At 33.5% G+C, this 13,330-nt stretch overlaps 1 protein-coding gene across 1 annotated transcript in view; it reads right to left on the bottom strand.

Moving 5' to 3' along the window:
• The window catches only part of LOC110452400 (pancreas/duodenum homeobox protein 1-like), a 42,997-nt gene extending 31,530 nt beyond the window's left edge, over positions 1-11,467 (bottom strand). Inside the window, exons 1-2 of the mRNA XM_021500902.1 lie at positions 11,398-11,467; positions 10,543-11,067 (exon numbers count right to left, since the gene is read on the bottom strand). Coding sequence (XP_021356577.1) covers positions 10,543-11,053 — 511 coding nt within the window. The 5' untranslated portion in view covers positions 11,054-11,067; positions 11,398-11,467. The remainder of the gene's footprint in view (positions 1-10,542; positions 11,068-11,397) is intronic.
• Positions 11,468-13,330: the final 1,863 nt, after the last annotated feature.

The following is a 13,330-nucleotide window of genomic DNA, read 5'->3' as shown; positions in this document are numbered from 1 at the left end:
TTCCTTTCTGACACAACAGTAAATAAGACCATTATGGATTTCCACCTTTTTGGCCCTTAGAATTACCAATGAGTCCTATAAGGACAAAACAGCTGTATGGTGCGGTGCTATCCATTTCCTAGCATACCGTATCAATTACCTTATTGTATAGGTAGGTGCAACATAGTGAGTATTCTGCATACATCTTTCAAATATATCATTTCTGAAGATTTGAAATTGAAAAAAACTGATTAGGATTTCAAACTTCGTTATGACGAAGTAAAAGGAAAAATAATTTCGAGATAAAACGGAAACACAGAGTATACAACATCTTAATAACGAAGTTTGGCTTTATGTAGATGCCCAACTAGATCTTAATTCCGGTTTATTTTCTTGTTTATTGTACTATGAACATCAATGAGAAACAGTATATATCTATATCTTATTGTCATAGGAATTGTATCAAATCAAAATTAATATCTTTTATTGGCTTGCCCTGAGTCTTGTCAACGACAAACCTAGTTCTAACCCACGTTGATTTTAACGCATTTCTGTCTATAACAATTTCATTAAAATGGAACTATACGTTAGTTGACAGTTTTTGGTTTGATAACAATTTTAATTGTATTTCCTAGAATAAAAAAATACAGTTAAAAACCAACTTCATGTGCATTTTCTAGCATTGAACCTTAGTTGTTTGCTTATTTTAGTTATAGGGCTTTTACAACCAGCCAATATCTTTCTGGGGAGCATACAGCCAGTGCTGCCATTTCGGCGTTCACAGCTGGCATTCTGTAATTCTAGCACTGCCCAACCACGTGACTCGAACCCCACTATACAGGAATTTAGTTATTGGATGATTGCCAACTTTACTTGCATTTCTAAGAAAATGAACCAATAAATCATTGCCAAAATTACGTGCATTTCCTACCAATTATGAAACCATTTAATGATTACCGATTTTACTTTGCTATCCAGATATTCAAATCTTAGTTTGTTGGTACATTAATCAGCATGTTTATCTGTTTACCTAAAAATAACGTATTGAGTTTGTACTAAACTAATTATTGTGCCATCATCCGGAAATCAATACCTTCTGCAACCGCATTTACATAGCAAGATAAACATAACAGGCACACAGATGATTGTACCTTCAGAATTCGGTAATAGATACGGTAAGCCAAAATGTATGAAACTACACCATACAGCTGCTTTACCCTTCTAGGACTCGCCGACGATGCTAGGGTTGCCAAATAGGTCTAACCTACTGTTGAAACAGCAGTGAAAGAGCGTAAAACCCCTAAGTTTATAAATTTCAAAATTTAGAAGTGTACTAGTCAAAATGAAATCTTGCAGTAGATGATGATCTTTATCTTATATTGACAGTGAGACATTCATAAGATTATTGTGTATGTAACAGTTGCTCTTTTGTATTTCTGATGGAATCCTGGTGCAAAGGTTTGGCGTTTCACATTCCACACAGGGACAGATCAAAATAGGCGTTTTCTTTGGAAAATCATAAGGTACTGTCAAACTGCCCAACCCTTTATCTTTAAAGCTTATGTTAAAATCATCTTTCTGAATAAAGCAGTTATACTCCCACAATAACCTTTTTTTTGGGGGGACTGGCCTGTTGTAGAAGAAAATGAAATATGATATGCTACTTACGAATACTTTATTTTAAAATTTGATTTCCAGACATTTCAAAGTTATAGACTGGTAATGTTTACAACGTATCAATGCAATGAAACAGTACTCAGATAAGACGATTCATGGTATACCAACCTTATACGACAGATATCATTATCTCCTGTACAGGATAAACGTTGTTGTCATTATTCTAAATTTTGTTTGGGTCCAAATATCATTTTATGGTTGATTGAATGCCATCATACTAAAATATAACAATAACCCAATAACACAAGAGAAGATGTAACTCGGCGAGTAGTTCACCAATAAATAACAAAATCATGCATTGTTAATCATAAATACCATATATTACAAAAATAACCATACAAATTAATACGGTATGTCCGGGACAAAAATGGCAGCTAGAAGCAATAAACAGCAACTGTGCGCATGTGCAGGACGTTAATCTAGCCTGATCAGATATTACATTTGAATATGAAAAGAATACCGGAGAGATGGACGTTGTTAAGAGGGCTTGACAGGGCCAGTATTGGAGGCCGTCAACAGTATACACGCAAACCGCTATATCAGATAGTGATAAATTAGCATTGCCATAGAACCAGCAAGCCTCCGAGCAGTTTGTAGAATGTATCCTGGTTACGGCGAGGGAAGCAGGGGACTTTTGATTTGGGAATAATGTTCTGATAGACAGTGCCGCAGAAATAGAATTAAAGCGAGTGATTTATTGGACAAGTTTGACAGGTACAGGGTATGGAGGTTAGCAGCCCCCGGTATAGGCCGCTGTTATATTACATTTCCACTGTGACGCTTGCACACAGCATTGTCTCAAATATGACCCAACACCATAGAAACACATGTTATTGCATTTTGGAAGAATAAAAACTACATGTTTAGTGTGTAGCGTTTTTTTTTTTGACTTTTCAGAGTCAAGATATGATACAATGTTGCATGTCCATGAACATATTATCTACGCATATAGCAGCATATAGAAAAACATAATTTGGTAACGGTTTAAAAAACCCTGATAAGACAACCATTCTGGTTAAAGAAATAACTCGCAGCAACTTAAATGATTGTTTTGACAAGTTCTACAATATTCCTAAAGCTATTTGGTTTATAGAATATTTGCCTCGAAAACACATTGAAGAGGCGAAAAGTGTGACAACAAACATGATAGTTCAATATTTATCATAACACTCTTTACCAACTTTTTATTCACGCAGCTTACGCAGTAAAATTCATAAACATCAACTATGATGTATAACTTTCTTTACACCGATAAAAGTAAATCTATATCAAGATTCCATAGGTCCCATTGTATGGAAATGCAAGGTGTTTGATTCCTGACGTCATACGGCGCCAGTGTCTGGTCACAAATGAGTCCTAGAAGGACGAAACAGCTTTATGATACAGTGCAATTCATTTATGCAAACAACATCTATTACCAAATTGTACAGATACAGTCACATGTGTGTGTGTGTGTGTTTGTGTGTGTTTGTGTGTGTGTGTGTTCGAGACAATTAAGACAACCAAAATGAAGTGCAACATGCTTTGATAGATAATATAAATGCTTTGAAATTATACTGTGTTCCTCAAAACAGTATTAAGTAAAAAAACCTAATAATGGATAATAAAACCTGTGTCAAACAGTGATATTGACGTAATACTCATGAAAAGCATTGTTTGCTTCAGAATACGTCGTTAACACAACTGGCTTTATTATTGTATACAACAGTGTAGACCTAATGAGACAATGGAACTTAAACAGGTTGTATACTATACAACAGTGTAGACCTAATGAGTTAATGGAACTGATACAAGTTGTATACAACAGTTTAGACTTAATGAGATAATGGAACTGATACAAGTTGTATACAACAGTTTAGACAGGAACTACTACAAGTTGTATGCAACAGTTTAGACTGGAACTGGTACAAGTTGTATACAACAGTTTAGACTGGAACTGATACAAGTTGTAGACAACCGTTTAGACTGGAACTGATACAAGTTGTATACAACAGTTTAGACTGGAACTGATACAAGTTGTATGCAACAGTTTATACCTAATGAGATAATGGAACTTAAACAAGTTGTATACAACAGTGTAGACCTAATGAGTTAATGGAACTGATACAAGTTGTATACAACAGTGTAGACTTAATGAGATAATGGAACTGATACAAGTTATATACAACAGTTTAGACTTACTGAGATAATGGAACTGATACAAGTTATATACAACAGTGAAGACCTAATGAGTTAATGGAACTTTAACAAGTTCTATACAACAGTTTATACTTAATGAGATAATGGAACTGATACAAGTTATATATAACAGTTAAGACTTAATGAGATAATGGAACTGATACAAGTTCTATACAACAGTTTAGACTGGAACTGATACAAGTTGTATGCAACAGTGTAGACTTAATGAGACAATGGAACTTAAACAGGTTGTATACTATACAACAGTGTAGACCTACTGAGTTAATGGAACTGATACAAGTTGTATACAACAGTTTAGACCTAATGAGATCATGGAACTGATACAAGTTGTATACAATAGTTTAGACTTTATGAGAAAATGAAGCCGGTACTATTTGTATACAACAGTTTAAACCTAATGAGATAAAGGCATTTTATGTAAAACAATTCCCAGTATAAGCACACAAAGACAACCTCTGAGCATGAAACCGCAAAAAGGACAATAACAGGAGCGGTTAAACCCCAAAAATCATCATCAGCATAAACACCAATGTGGAGGCCAACAAAATGCCCTGGAAAGGTGTTTTTTGCATTTCATGTAGAATCCATCATGTTGTCACCCGTTAAAGGTGGTGATATACACATAAACGAAAGTTTTAGGTAAAAAAAATGAAAGAACATTTCTTAAAGAATTGGTCTAGGATGACATAACGACAATGCTGAATTTCATAAGTAACGGAGATGACATTGATAGCCATCTTAAATGAGATAATGGAATGAGATAGGAGGCACGGCAGTCTAGTGGTAGGACGCCGAGCTCGTGACCGAAGGGTTGGGGTTCGAGTCACGGCACGGCACTGTGTTGTATCTTTGAGCAAGATACTTTACTCCGCTTGTTTCAGTCTACTCAACTGTAAATGAGTACGTGGTTGGGCAGTGCTAGAATTGTAGAATGCCAGCTGTGAACGCCGAAATGGCAGCACTGGCTGTATGCTCCCCAGGGAGTTGAGAAAGATATTGGCTGGTTGTAAAAGCCCTATAACCAGGGATAATAATTTGTGAACCGCTTTGAGACGACTTACGAACTAAGTTCTGATATATAAGAACCTTGAATTATTATTATTATTATTATTTATGAAAACCTCAGAATTTAGTAGCAACATATATTGGCTGAACCAGTATTGTCCATATAGGTATAAAGATCAACAACGTGTGATAACGAGGCTAATATAGTGTTTAATGCTGTAATCGAGTTTTGGCACTCCATTTCCTGCACCACATGTTTTAGTGGTAAAGTACGTATTGCACACGAAATAATAAATATACTTAACAGAGCCGATGGATTAATGTTGCTGATTGTAAGTAAGATTGTCAAGATGTATTCAACGTTAACAATTTGTAGAATACAAAACACAACCTATCGTCAACTGATTCCAAGACAATATGTTAGAGATGTACATGTATGAAAGCCATTTGCATATCAATGTTGCAGAGTTTGATTGTTTGGTTTACATTAAGTAATATCAGTAATTTTAGAAAAAGTGCCTGTTGTAGTAAAATATTGTAAATGTGTAACGTTAGAAGGGTTAATATAAGCTTCTTTCCTATTTTGTTTTTGTATTTATATATATCTTCCAGAAGACTTTAGAAATGGATTTCAATTTTTTTACATTTAGTGCTTCACTGATGTGTTCTAAATGGCCATACTATAGAGTAAAATACTTGTATTGTGTTGGTTTCTGCATTCACAAGCTAAATGATTAAAAAAGTGCTCCCTTACTTAATTTCTAGTAAATGTATTTTAAAAGAGATGACACGCCTTTTACCTCATAAAGATATGGGAAAACACTTTCACTTAGGCGTGTCTGTCAACGTATGGTAACAAATATTGATAAATTTCAATAATGTTTTGAATATCTCTCAAGCATTGATCAACCATTGCAAACAATAATGGATCACCAAGTATGCTAGATAATTAAAACAAGCAGTAATGAAATATCCTGAACACTGAATAATGATTACAAACTGATCTGTCATCATAAAATGACCAGTCATCGTAAACGCTAATAAAACTTATTCAAAGCGATCACGATGGACATCAATTAGTAATCATTAGGTCTGATGAATCATTTTAAACACTGATTGTCACACAAACTTGAATCCATCACCATGGACACAGATGTAAACAAAGTACATACCAACCCATCATTCGACTAACTGCAATATAACTCCTAACACTGGTTTATGGTCACAAATATCACAAATACGGCGTTATGATTACAGGAAGTCATTTATCACCACAGGCACTGACCAATGGTCACACAGACTCATGTCCAGAAACACTGAATCTGGTCACAGACTTTGAGATGTCTGTTCATATACACTGATTTCTGGTTACAAACACTGAATCTGATAACAAACAGTTGTTTTTATGATAATAATCGCTGATATATGATGTTTAACCCTGATTTCTGATCACAAACGCTTATGTCTGAACATTTACTGATTTCTGATCATTTACTGATTTCTGATCGCAAACGCTGATGTCTGATCATTTACTGATTTCTGGATATCTCATTACGAATACTGATTACAAGAAATTATTGCTTATCATAGAAGCTAATTTAGGATTGCAAAAGCTGATTTCTAAATAAAGATCCAGATTTCTTATCACAAATGCAAATGTCTGGTTATCACAGCTAATTTCTTAATACAAGCTTTGATTTATGGTTAAAAATTCCAGATTTTGAATAAAAACACTGATTTTTCAGCACTTGCTTTGCTTTATGATACCATCACTGATTAATGATAAATAATTTACCATTCACCAAACAGTTAGACACTGACCCGAAATCAATTTCTCAATATCAAAAACACTGATATATAGTTGCACTTACTGTTTCTTTTATCACAGACATTAGTCTATAATATGCACTGATTGATGATCTGAAACCTTAATCGATCATCAAGTATACTTATCTATTATCACAAACACTAATTAACGATATTAGTTACGGACTTATATTTCAAACACACTGACAAAACATCAAAAACATTGACCAACCTTCACAGATCATGATTAAGTTTAGAATCATGGATCAATCACAACCAGCAATCAACTTTTATGATTACATTTTAATAATCATGTTCACAGTTGATCACCACAGAGACGGGTCTCTTATCCAAAATACTGATGAATTACTTCACAGACTGATGCATCATATTAATCACTGATACACCATCCAAAACGCTACTATGATACTAAAATTACAACGATGACAACAAAAACCAAGCGGTTTTCAATCAGTATGCAATCAAATCGACCCTACAGTTTCGATCATGTTTTCGATCAAAGTGCTGATTTCATCATATATTTTTGAAACAACAGAAGCACAATTTTGATAATGTTTTCAATGAACACACTGTTTTCATATTTATATAAACGTACTGTTTATTTTTATTTTTGCTTTGACACTGTTTTGACAACGTTTCAATGACCGTATTTGTTTGCTATTTCTTTTATAAACATGTTGTTTATAAACTTGTTTTTGATAAACCTACTGTTGTTATCATGTTTACAATATACGTGCTGTATTGGCATTTTATATACGTACCAGTACGAGTATTTGTTATTATATAGTTCACTTCGAAACCTTAATGAATAGATCATCAAGATACTAAATAATTTATTCTATTTAAAACTGTTATAAAGCACGTTTAAAAATTCATTTTGAACAATGCTATGTTCAAGTAATAATATGTTATAATTTTGGTGATTTCAAAACCATTAATTTCTTCTTAACGTATTACAACTTTAAAATAACATATGCATAAATGGTAAAATTGTTCCAAACGTATTTAATTTCATTGCACTGTACTTAAACGAACACCCTTTTATAGCCCTTTTCCGATGTCTTTTATTATACATGTTCTAACTCATCTATTTATTAATTTTGTGTATAATAAAATACAAAACATACGCCTCAGAATACACCCAATAGAAAAAATGGTGGTTATGTTCAATGTAAATAATATGATTAATACTATATAATAGAATGTTCACTATTTCAATCGATAACTTATATTGTTGAAATTATCTGATTATGGTAAAAACTGTAAAACATGATTTAGATAGTAAAATCATTTGAGATATATTTAAGTTCTTTACCGGTTTATTGGTCATTTAGAAAGACAACCTTGCAATGATATTGATTTTGATGCTTTGTTGTCAAATATCAGTACTATTATTTTTTTAAATCGCAAATTGGCATAACGACAGCAGTTATTGAAGTCGTATAGTAAGATCTTGCATGACGTCACATCAGCAGTTTGGGTATCATTGACCAAGTGACCATCTTATACATTAATTTATGACATTTCAAATCTGCTGAATTGTGAATTAGGTTGTTCAGTTTAAATGTTTATTTCCTTTCATTAATAAAGTTCAAAATGACATAACCATTTGTTTAAACATCAAACCACAATATGATACATTTCTATGTATAAAAAGTATGGCATGAATGTCGACTTCAATTCCATACTTTTAGTATATGTATGTGCAAGGAAAAACCTCGTGATATATATTAGTATGTCAACTTATGAAGGGAACTATAATGCCTTTTCATAAATTAACATTTCCTGCACGAAAACGACCTATTCTATTTAGACCTAGTACACGCCTTTTCATTACAAACATTTCCTACATGAACACGACCAACTGCCATTGCTTGAGTATATCTTATTGTTTAACATATGTAATATGCATGCTTGATCTCAGCCAACAATGAAATTGAATGCTTAATTATGTTAAAACAGGATTGCAAAAACTAAGTACCATCCATATACAAATATAACGTTTTATAAAATCTTCGCTGTTTTATTTGACTTTCCCCCTGATAAACTATATCAGTATGTTTAATCGACCCATGTACACTATTTAATTACATATTTACTTGTGAAGGAACATTACTGAACATTTTAACATGTTGGGAAATAAATAATAAAAATGTATCATTAAAATACGGTATGTTTTCTATGCGAATTAAGAGTAATTATTCAAGTGTCATCTATTTAAAATATTTAAAAAAAAAGTTTTACATTCAGATAAATGAGTTCAATATAATCAGATATCCATTACATTTGTGTCAGTTCTCAATATGACGATTTTCATTAAGAATCGTTACATGGATTTAAAACTACCAAGAAAACATGATTTGTTCATTTATTATCATTATGTTTAATACAAATAGAGTTATTGTAATGTTTTCAGTTTAAATTTAAGTTCCCATCGTTATTTACTTTATTTCTTATAACTTATTTCTGTAGTAATGACGTAAATACATTAAATAAACTATTTGGTACATCATCGTTTGACCTTGTCTTCAAACCAATATGTCAACATTTGTATTGTCTATTAAATCCATTCCATTATCTATGGTGTTTTTCACTCGTATATCAATACAGATTTATATTTGAACAACTAAATATCTTAGAATTTATATTTTTTGATGACGAAACTTATACAAATTTAAATTTTCAAGAGAATAATATGCGAAACATTCATCTAATTCATTTTATACTTTGCTTTGGAAATTCATTATCATTATCTTTTTCTCTACGAGAGAAGCGTCCTTGGTTCAATTTAATTTCGTCACTAATCAAATATATTATTAATCATATTTGATTGCTGAACATTAATTCAAAATTTAAAATGGAAACAAACCACATTATAAGGTATCCTTACCTGTTTATGAACATAAGTGATAAATCGTGATTAAAAATTATATCACATATATAACTAAGCGTACTGCTAACTTTCAGTACAACTGACAACAGGAAACCCACACAAGAAATCCAACAAATAATTTCCTGATCATCTTCGCTACTCTCCTCGCTACACGTGAACTACCAGACAGAACGGAACGTACATACAATATATCGACGGTTCTTCTCTACTTCCTTAGCCAGTTAACTGTAATTTTTCAAATGTGGATTAATGGTAATGAAACAAGATGAAAGCATTCCACGTCTAGCGAAGCCATTATTTATCACGAGTCGGCCCTGATAGCTCCTTCTGTATCAGTGAGTTTAGCTTGGCTACCGGAATTGCAAGTCCTTCTAATTTTCATTCTCTGATAAATTTTTATTTGAGATGAGAAAGCTATCAATTCGAGATAAATTACAGAAGACGATAAAATTGCAAAAGCGTAATTGCAATAATTTATTATTTGTAGAAAGGCACCCCGTATAAATAAGGTGTTTTATACATAAGCTAGGCACACGTAGCGAGTGTCTTGTTGGACTTGTCTCGAAAGACCAAGGAAGTACAGAAATAAACGTGAATTCTTAGAAATAACAAAGTTTGATAACTTGTACTTCAGAAGCGATCTGAAGGATGCTTATATTATCAGTTTGCTTTTTAATTTCAAAACGTCGTTCTATATACCAAAACAATGTTGGACTTTCGTCATTTCAATGTACATTCGGAATATTCCATTTGGACTTAAAAATCAATTGTTTCATTCAGGTAGGTAATTCCATAGACAAAATTAACAGAATGACAAATTTAGATATTTTTTTAAACGCATTCTAATTATTAATGTTCAGATTACCTACAATTTTAGAAATATATATATATGAATTGAAAGTTAATTGACTTGTGAAGACAAAAAGTATTTTCATTTTTTAAAAATTAATAAATAGGCTTACCTGGCCACTGCGCTTTCCATTGATGGGCGTGAGATTTCGTTGTTTTCATCCATGGGAACTGAAGCTGTGATTGTTGTTGATTGTTGTTATTGTTGATGGAATCAGGGGAACTGTCACCCCCGGGACCTGACATGGAGGACACAGGGGGTGGGGCCGTTTGGGTGTGTGCAGGAGGAGGCAGACTGGCAGAGGGTTGAAGAGAAGGTGAGCTGATTAGATGCGAATTGTGCATATGGGCTGGAGTAGGGTTGGTTTGTTGGGTATGTCCTTGGACATTCACCGGCATCCCTTGAGGGGACAGTTGGTGGTTAATGTTATTAGGGGTCTCACCATGTAGCCCTGATTCTACTACTGTCATAGTCTGGCCCCCATAGGATCCATCGTGTGAATTCCTTTGGTAGACACAAGCTGGAGGCTGGGTGTTGGGATATGTTCCGGGAATAGTCACCATAACTCCATAGCTGTCCCTGGTATACATTTGCTGCGGGTAGTATGCGTTATGTCCTTCCATCTTCAATTAATGACCTGGAATAATCAAAGATATTGCTTAACAGTCGGTATATTGCTATTTACGAATTCATCACTGTCACTCGCATGAGGCCACAGACCCTAGTGCATGCTGGTCACATGATGAGGGGGTCATCATTCCACATGGTGTCTCTGGATGGTGGATCGTTCAAACTACACACACCATCAAAATCTCGACGACTTCTTACCGGTTTTGAGACACATTTACTAGGTCAAACTGACATTCAACCAACAAGATAGTGACTGAGCATGTTTTAGGTATTATTGCTTTAGGAAGCGTCAAGTCGTTTTACTGAGACACTTAGATTATATAACCTTTGAACTCACCTGTCAATAGCAGTTCGTTGTCGATGATACTTGTGAAATACAGATAAAGAGGCTTGTGGGTAGATCACATATACTTCTCCTCGGTGACATTTAGCGTGGAGGTTCATTCTCCGAAGAGGCACCTACCATACGATAAACCTGTTATTTACCGTTATCTTCAGAACTGTCGAAACCATTGCGCTGTATATCTCAACGAATAACTGCTATGGAAGTGAGAAGAATGTAAACTCTGTAGGAGCAGGTGCTTGAAGTCATGTTTAAAGCGAACGAATATGAAACTTACCTTTGGACAAGTACCCCGTCAGAGACATTCCATCCTCGCCTAGTATAGCCCACCTGGTCTGACCTTTTTCCCCGATCACGAATTGTTACATGAACTGATTATCAACAACGCTGATCGTTGTAGATTTCAAATAATTCAGCCTGTTATATGAAGAAATCGATCACTTTCACCTGCGCTTAAATAATTTTTGTCACATACCAATTATCACGTGATCAATATTTAAAAATATAACACAATGTTAATAATCTATGATGATTATTAACATAAAGATTATTTTTTTGAAATGTTCGATAACTTCGTGAAATTTACTTCCCCACTCTTCATATTATAAGTATAACATTTTATGCAATTTTCTATTGGTAAGTGAAATGTAATTTTGTAAATAGAGTTTTGAGTCTTATCAAACGACAAATTTACCGATCCTGGATATAGGAGAATTTGTCCGGGGCGGTGGGGACAACCATCAATCACTGTACACTGTAGTATTGTATCTTAAAGCTAGTCTGAAAGAACCACGCGATAACACTTGATTTGGACACGGGCAAAACTGCCACAGTATTCATTGAGTATTAACATGTTAAAATTGAACCAACACAGTGTTGGTTTTACTTATCTTTTAGATATGACTAACACAAACTTTCTACCGTAGGAAGCCGGTTGTAAATCCGTTTTGGTTTATTTTGACCTGAAAGATTGGCCTTAAATGCGGATGATTCATAGTTTAAAAACTTTTATAAGAAAGTTTGATATAAAAAATAGTTTTTATCAATTTATTAAGTATAGTACTGCTACTTGACAAATCTGTTATTGTTAATGCGTACATGCTGTAGTTTTGCAAAATGATATTGATGTATAATCGTTTCATAATATTACTAAATTCCCAACTTGTTGCTTTGTGCCAGAAAATGAGAAATTCCTTGTTCATTAGTCTGATTTGTTATTGGTATGTGATTTTATCCGTGTAATATTTGCAAACAGGAAAGATATTTAAAGATGAAAAATAATGTTGATAATTATGTTAGTGCATTTTTATTTGTTAATACAAAATATAGAAATATAAAATATATTAATACTATACGTAAATTTCATTATTTGTCGTATCATTCAATGAATGTCGATGCAACATTATGTTACTGAATCAAAGATATTTATTGATGGATATGAGGCAAAAACACACTAACGAACTTTTTCAAATAGAAAATAAATAAAAATTGGAATAAAAAAACCTGTCACTTCCGTTTTGAATTTTACACTCGACTCAAACTCTGATAATACATAAGTGTTTCCCTAAAAGGTATTGTCTAAATACCATCAAATTAAAAACAAGTATTAGCGTTAAAGTGGTCGTACCGGTAGTTATTTATAAAGTGACCCGGCCGGGATAGGTTGGAGTCCTCAAGAGTCCGCGGTGGCACAAGGTTATCAGTCGGATAGGCGATACACAGCTTTAGGCTTTGTTGAAGTGGTATTTCATACAGGGATAGCTAAGCATACCATATATACCATTTATCACTTACCTCCCAGCACCCTATCCAAAATATGCTCTCACAAATATTTGGCTATTTATTGCCTCACAGGAGATAAAGAATTAACATAATGTTTTCTTGTCTAGTAGAAACTACTTAAGCCATTTAAATATAAAAGTCAATA

This window comes from Mizuhopecten yessoensis, unplaced genomic scaffold, assembly GCF_002113885.1.
Source record: "Mizuhopecten yessoensis strain PY_sf001 unplaced genomic scaffold, ASM211388v2 scaffold6683, whole genome shotgun sequence".
Taxonomy (NCBI): Eukaryota; Metazoa; Mollusca; class Bivalvia; order Pectinida; family Pectinidae; genus Mizuhopecten; species Mizuhopecten yessoensis.
Note: the sequence above shows the minus strand (reverse complement) of the source record. Positions and strands in the feature narration are given on the sequence as shown.